Here is a 7,782-nt window from a genome sequence, read left to right on the forward strand (position 1 = left end):
AGAAGAGAAGAGAGAGAGACAGAGAGAGAGAGAGACACAGAGACAGACAGAGAGAGACACAGAGAGAGAGAGAAGAGAGAGAGAGAGAGAGAGACACAGAGAGAGAGAAGAGAGAGAGAGACACAGAGAGAGAGAAGAGAGAGAGAGACAGAGAGAGACACAGAGAGAGAGAAGAGAGAGAGAGACACAGAGAGAGAGAAGAGAGAGAGAGAGACACAGAGAGAGACAGAGAGAGACACAGAGAGAGAGAGAAGAGAGAGAGACAGAGAGAGACACAGAGAGAAAGAAGAGAGAGAGAGACACAGAGACAGACAGAGAGAGACACAGTGTGGTACATACGCGTCTATAGCAGGAATAGCATATTCTCCAGTGCTGGTCAACATGGCTCCTTTAGTTCCTGGTTCAGCCTTCACCATAAAGCTCTGAGGGATTCCCTTACTGGTCCTGATTGGCTTAGGAGCCTCTACGCTCTTATCCTACAACACAGATACCATATGTAATGTTATGTAGTGTATATGTAGGGATGCCCTTACTGGCTTAGGGGCCTCTACGCTCTTATCCTACAACACAGATACCATATGGCATGTTATGTAGTGTATATGTTATGTAGTGTATATGTCATGTTATGTAGTGTATATGTAGGGATGCCCATACTGGCTTAGGAGCCTCCACGCTCTTATCCTACAACACAGATACCATATGTCATGTTATGTAGTGTATATGTCATGTTATGTAGTGTATATGTAGAGAGGCCCTTACTGGTCCTTACTGGCTTAGGAGCCTCTACGCTCTTATCCTACAACACAGATACAATATGTCATGTTATGTAGTGTATATGTCATGTTATGTAGTGTATATGTAGGGATGCCCTTACTGGTCCTGATTGGCTTAGGAGCCTCTACGCTCTTATCCTACAACACAGATACCATATGTCATGTTATGTAGTGTATATGCAGTGTTGTGTAGTGTAGTGTTGTGTAGTGTAGTGTAGTGCTGTGTAGTGCTGTGTAGTGTAGTGTAGTGTAGTGCTGTGTAGTGTATATGTAGTGTAGATGTAGTGTAGTGTATATGTAGTGTTGTGTAGTGTAGTGTAGTGCAGTGTAGTGCTGTGTAGTGCAGTGCAGTGTAGTGTAGTGTAGTGTAGTGCTGTGTAGTGTAGTGCTGTGTAGTGCAGTGTAGTGTATATGTAGTGTAGTGGTGTGTAGTGTTGTGTTGTGTGGTGCTGTGTAGTGCAGTGTAGTGCAGTGTAGTGCAGTGTAGTGCAGTGTAGTGCTGTGTAGTGCTGTGTAGTGTAGTGTAGTGTAGTGCTGTGTAGTGCTGTGTAGTGTATATGTAGTGTAGTGTATATGTAGTGTAGTGTATATGTAGTGTAGTGTATATGTAGTGTAGTGTATATGTAGTGTAGTGCAGTGTAGTGCAGTGTAGTGCTGTGTAGTGTAGTGTAGTGTAGTGTAGTGCTGTGTAGTGTAGTGCTGTGTAGTGTATATGTAGTGTAGTGTATATGTAGTGTAGTGTATATGTAGTGTAGTGTATATGTAGTGTAGTGTATATGTAGTGTAGTGTATATGTAGTGTAGTGTAGTGCAGTGTAGTGCAGTGTAGTGCAGTGTAGTGCTGTGTAGTGCTGTGTAGTGTAGTGTAGTGCAGTGCAGTGCTGTGTAGTGTAGTGCTGTGTAGTGCTGTGTAGTGTAGTGTTATGTAGTGTTGTGTTGTGTCGTACCATCTGCATGGGGCAGTGTTTGATGTAGTGTCCGTTCTTGCCACAGCGATAGCAGGTGTAATGTGCAGGAGGCGGTCCTATGGCCTTCTTAGAGTAACTGAGGAGGAGACACAGAAAAAAAACACATTGCTCACGGACTCAACCTTTTTCACCAAGTAGACCGGAATACTGGGTCGATTCCAAAACAACCAAAGAGCGTTGAAGCGTGAGGCTAAACTTGTCTCCGTTTTTACGTACACGTACAAACAGTGTACACGCACGTACACAGAAACTCTGTGACAGAGAGCATCATCTTGCATCACCCCATCATCTACGGTTCACGCTGCCACTGAGTCTCAAGTTTAAACATTAGACTACAGTTCACTGAAACAGCAGAGGTGTGGAGTCCACGCTCGAGTCGGACTCCAGTCAACAACATTTTATTGACTTGAGACGCGACTCGATAGAAAATAAAAACAACTTGAGACTTGACTTGAACTGTACTTTGACTTGAGATTGAGGACTAGCATTTGGCCAGGTTATGAGTAACATTTTGATGACTTGAGACTTGACTTGAACTGTACTTTGACTTGAGATTGAGGACTAGCATTTGGCCAGGGTATGAGTAACATTTTGACACTCATTTCCCATAGATTATGCTTCTCCTCACGCAGCCAGAGACAGACCGATTGGCTAGTGAATACTTATGTGAAATGTGATATTTCAGACAAATTTTTTTAATGGGGTATTGTGATGTCATTATGGGGTATTGTGATGTCATTATTAGGTATTGTGATGTCATTATGGGGTATTGTGTGTAGATTGATGAGGGGGGGGGGGGGGGACAATGTAAACCATTTTAAAATAAGGCTGTAACATAAATGTGGAAAAAGGTCAAGGGCTCTGAATACTTTCCGAAAGCACTGTATAACACATCTTTAGATGGTTCTTCATTTTTAACGAAAATGTCAGATGAGACCGTGGGACTATATGGAGGTTCTATATGGAGTTGAAGACAGACAGATTTTTTATAGATTTTATTATTATTATTATTATTATTATTTTTAACTTGACTTGAATAAAAGGTGTGATTCGACAGAAGCCAGAGAACGCTACCTGCCTGAGTGCATTGCGCCAACTGTAAAGTTTGGTGGAGGAGGAATAATGGTCTGGGGCTGTTTTTCATGGTTCGGGCCCCTTAGTTCCAGTGAAGGCAAATCTTAACGCTACAGCATACAATGACATTCTACAAGATTCTGCACTTCCAACTTTGTAGCAACAGTTTGAGGCCTTTCCTGTTTCAGCATGACAACACCCCCCACACAGAGAGCGAGGTCCATACAGAAATGTTTTGTTGAGATCAGTATGGAAGAACTTGACTGGCTTGCACAGAGCCCTGCCCTCAACCCTATCAAACACCTTTGGGATGAAATAGTCCTCCCAACTGTGAGACAGGTCTAACCACCCAACCTCCTGACCTTTCTAATGCTTGTGGCTGAATGGAAGCAAGTCCCCTGCAGAAATGTTCCAACATCTAGTGGAAAGCCTTCCCAGAGGAGTGGAGGCTGTTATAGCAGCAATGTTCCAACATCTAGTGGAAAGCCTTCCCAGAAGAGTGGAGGCTGTTATAGCAGCAATGTTCCAACATCTAGTGGAAAGCCTTCCCAGAAGAGTGGAGGCTGTTATAGCAGCAATGTTCCAACATCTAGTGGAAAGCCTTCCCAGAGGAGTGGAGGCTGTTATAGCAGCAATGTTCCAACATCTAGTGGAAAGCCTTCCCAGAAGAGTGGAGGCTGTTATAGCAGCAAAGGGGGGGACCAACTCCATATTAAAGCCTTCCCAGAAGAGTGGAGGCTGTTATAGCAGCAAAGGGGGGGACCAACTCCATATTAAAGCCTTCCCAGAAGAGTGGAGTCTGTTATAGCAGTAAAGGGGGGACCAACTCCATATTAATGCCAATGATTTTGTAATGAGATGTTCGAGGCACAGGTGTCCACATACTTTTGGTCATGTAGTGTATCTTTATGAGCTGGATTGCCTGTCTTTGCAATCAGTTTATTTTAGTTTGCTCCCGTTAGCATATTTAGCTAGACGCCTCCATGGAAATGCTCTATCAGTTGTACTAATTTTGTTAGCATTCTGGTAATAGACACCCAATGGGATTTTTGTTGTTGCATTTTCAGCACTAAGACATTAATACTGTAAATCCTCTCTGGGATGAGAAGGACGGCGTGATCACGCGGATACCGCCCAACCCTGCTGTGTGTGTTACACTCACTGTATGGGGTCATATTCACTGTTGGACTGGGACATCATGGCTCTGATCTTGTCATCCTCTGATGCATTGGCCTCCGCTAGGTTGGCAGTCTAAAGAGAAAAGGGAGGAATGGGAGGAGAGGGGGGAGAGGGGGAGAGAGGAATGAGGAGAGGGATGAGGAGTATGGGAGAGAGGAATGAGGAGAGGGATGAGGAGAGGAATGAGGAGAGGGATGAGGAGGAGTATGGGGGAGAGGAATGAGGAGAGGGATGAGGAGGAGTATGGGCGAGAGGAATGAGGAGTATGGGCGAGAGGAATGAGGAGTATGGGGGAGAGGAATGAGGAGAGGGATGAGAAGGAGTATGGGGGAGAGGAATGAGGAGAGGGATGAGGAATGAGGAGAGGGATGAGGAGGAGTATGGGCGAGAGGAATGAGGAGAGGGATGAGGAGGAGTATGGGCGAGAGGAATGAGGAGAGGGATGAGGAGGAGTATGGGCGAGAGGAATGAGGAGAGGGATGAGGAGGAGTATGGGCGAGAGGAATGAGGAGAGGGATGAGGAGTATGGGCGAGAGGAATGAGGAGAGGAATGAGGAGAGGAATGGGATGAGGAGAGGAATGAGGAGAGGGATGAGGAGAAGGATGAGGAGAGGGATGAGGAGAGGGATGAGGAGTATGGGCGAGAGGGATGAGGAGAGGGATGAGGAGTATGGGCGAGAGGAATGAGGAGAGGGATGAGGGGGGGTATGGGCGAGAGGGATGAGGAGAGGGATGAGGAGGAGTATGGGCGAGAGGAATGAGGAGAGGGATGAGGAGGAGTATGGGCGAGAGGAATGAGGAGAGGGATGAGAGGAATGAGGAGAGGGATGAGGAGTATGGGGGAGAGGAATGAGGAGAGGGGGAGGAGGAGTATGGGCGAGAGGAATGAGGAGAGGAATGAGGAGGAGTATGGGCGAGAGGGATGAGGAGAGGAATGAGGAGAGGAATGAGGAGAGGAATGAGGAGAGAGGAATGAGGAAAGGGATGAGGAGAGAGGAATGAGGAAAGGGATGAGGAGAGAGGAATGAGGAAAGGGATGAGGAGAGAGGAATGAGGAAAGGGATGAGGAGAGAGGAATGAGGAAAGGGATGAGGAGAGAGGAATGAGGAAAGGGATGAGGAGAGAGGAATGAGGAAAGGGATGAGGAGAGAGGAATGAGGAAAGGGATGAGGAGAGAGGAATGAGGAAAGGGGCGAGAGGAATGAGGAGTATGGGCGAGAGGAATGAGGAGAGGGATGAGGGGGAGTATGGGCGAGAGGGATGAGGAGAGGGATGAGGAGGAGTATGGGCGAGAGGAATGAGGAGAGGGATGAGGAGGAGTATGGGCGAGAGTAATGAGGAGAGGGATGAGGAGGAGTATGGGCGAGAGGAATGAGGAGAGGAATGAGGAGTATGGGCGAGAGGAATGAGGAGAGGGATGAGGAGTATGGGGGAGAGGAATGAGGAGAGGGATGAGGAGTATGGGGGAGAGGAATGAGGAGAAGGATGAGGAGTATGGGGGAGAGGAACGAGGAGAGGGGGAGGAGGAGTATGGGCGAGAGGAATGAGGAGAGGAATGAGGAGAGGAATGAGGAGGAGTATGGGCGAGAGGAATGAGGAGAGGAATGAGGAGGAGTATGGGCGAGAGGAATGAGGAGAGGGATGAGGAGAGGAATGAGGAGAGGAATGAGGAGAGGAATGAGGAGAGGAATGAGGAGAGGAATGAGGAGAGGAATGAGGAGAGGAATGAGGAGAGGAATGAGGAGAGGAATGAGGAGAGGAATGAGGAGAGGAATGAGGAGAGGAATGAGGAGAGGGATGAGGAGAGAGGGATGAGGAGAGAGGAATGAGGAGAGAGGAATGAGGAAAGGGATGAGGAGAGAGGAATGAGGAAAGGGATGAGGAGAGAGGAATGAGGAAAGGGATGAGGAGAGAGGAATGAGGAGAGGGATGAGGAGAGAGGAATGGAGTTAGAGGAAGATGCCAAGAGTTAAGGTGATAATCAATTTACATTTTAATTCATGCCTCAAATTGAGTTGAAATTAAATGAACCCCAACCGGATTCCCAAAGACCAAAAACACACACACAGAGAGAGAGACAGTACCTTAGAGAGCTGGGCCAGGGAGACGGACGGTGAAGAGTCGGTCTGAAGGAGAAGAGCAACATTAAGACAGAGCAGAGTCAAGGTGGGACATCACCACCTGTCTGCCTGGGAGCAGACACGGGCTCAAATCTAGATGACACGGCTTCTTCCCGTCTCCTTCTGAAAAGACACTGGAGGAGGAGAAGATACCATCCACCCGTCTTTTGAGGAGGAGACAGGAGATAGGAGGTGAGGAATCAAGGACACACAGTAGATTGATCACCCCTATTCCACAGCCAGAGAGGCAGATCATATACATCCAGTCAACTCATATCACTACTACAGTGTGACAGTTTCACCAATGTTATGGTTCAGTAGTTCTGACCAGAAGACCATCAGGAACACCATGGTGGAGGGGTCAGAGTTTCCCCACTCTAAAACACTGATCTGGGGGCAGTTCTTCATCTCCAAGTGAATGGTTATGGTAAGGATTTGGTGGCAGGGAAGCTGATCCTAGATCTGTTCCTAGGGGACGAACGCAGCAGAGCCTGACCATTTCCTCACCGTCGTCCTTCTCCAATACGACGTGAGGAGAAACCGCAAAACACTGAGATTCACACAGGAACTGGTGCTGGGGGGGATACAGCCTGGCTAGCTACATCACACAGGAACTGGTGCTGGGGGGGGGGGGGGGATACAGCCTGGCTAGCTACATCACACAGGAACTGGTGCTGGGGGGGGGATACAGCCTGGCTAGCTACACTAGTAGTAGATGGTGCTACAGCCTGGCTAGCTACACTAGTAGTAGTAGTTGGTACTATAGCCTGGCTAGCTACACCAGTAGTAGTAGTAGTTGATATTACAGCCTGGCTAGCTACACCAGTAGTAGTAGTTGGTACTACAGCCTGGCTAGCTACACTAGTAGTAGTTGGTATTACAGCCTGGCTAGCTACACTAGTAGTAGATGGTACTACAGCCTGGCTAGCTACACTAGTAGTAGTTGGTATTACAGCCTGGCTAGCTACACTAGTAGTAGATGGTGCTACAGCCTGGCTAGCTACATTATTAGTAGGTACTACAGCCTGTCTAGCTACATCAATAGTAGTTGGTACTACAGCCTGGCTAGCTGCACTAGTAGTAGTAGTTGGTACTATAGCCTGGCTAGCTACACCAGTAGTAGTAGTAGTTGATATTACAGCCTGGCTAGCTACACCAGTAGTAGTAGTTGATATTACAGCCTGGCTAGCTACACCAGTAGTAGTAGTTGGTACTACAGCCTGGCTAGCTACACTAGTAGAAGTTGGTATTACAGCCTGGCTAGCTACACTAGTAGTAGATGGTGCTACAGCCTGGCTAGCTACACTAGTAGTAGTAGTTGGTACTATAGCCTGGCTAGCTACACCAGTAGTAGTAGTTGGTACTACAGCCTGGCTAGCTACACTAGTAGTAGTTGGTATTACTGCCTGGCTAGCTACACTAGTAGTAGATGGTACTACAGCCTGGCTAGCTACACTAGTAGTAGTTGGTATTACAGCCTGGCTAGCTACACTAGTAGTAGATGGTGCTACAGCCTGGCTAGCTACATTATTAGTAGGTACTACAGCCTGTCTAGCTACATCAATAGTAGTAGTTGGTACTACAGCCTGGCTAGCTACACTAGTAGTAGTAGTTGGTACTATAGCCTGGCTAGCTACACCAGTAGTAGTAGTAGTTGATATTACAGCCT

The 7,782-nt window shown here is 47.3% G+C and overlaps 1 protein-coding gene across 1 annotated transcript in view; it reads right to left on the bottom strand.

The window, feature by feature from the left end:
- LOC139395722 (E3 ubiquitin-protein ligase RBBP6-like) overlaps window positions 1-6,736 on the bottom strand; it is a 44,259-nt gene extending 37,523 nt beyond the window's left edge. The window contains exons 1-4 of the mRNA XM_071143063.1: window positions 6,078-6,736; window positions 3,977-4,065; window positions 1,720-1,816; window positions 340-476 (exon numbers count right to left, since the gene is read on the bottom strand). Coding sequence (XP_070999164.1) covers window positions 340-476; window positions 1,720-1,816; window positions 3,977-4,014 — 272 coding nt within the window. The 5' untranslated portion in view covers window positions 4,015-4,065; window positions 6,078-6,736. The remainder of the gene's footprint in view (window positions 1-339; window positions 477-1,719; window positions 1,817-3,976; window positions 4,066-6,077) is intronic.
- Window positions 6,737-7,782: the final 1,046 nt, after the last annotated feature.

Source organism: Oncorhynchus clarkii, unplaced genomic scaffold, assembly GCF_045791955.1.
Source record: "Oncorhynchus clarkii lewisi isolate Uvic-CL-2024 unplaced genomic scaffold, UVic_Ocla_1.0 unplaced_contig_463_pilon_pilon, whole genome shotgun sequence".
In the NCBI taxonomy this organism is placed as follows: Eukaryota; Metazoa; Chordata; class Actinopteri; order Salmoniformes; family Salmonidae; genus Oncorhynchus; species Oncorhynchus clarkii.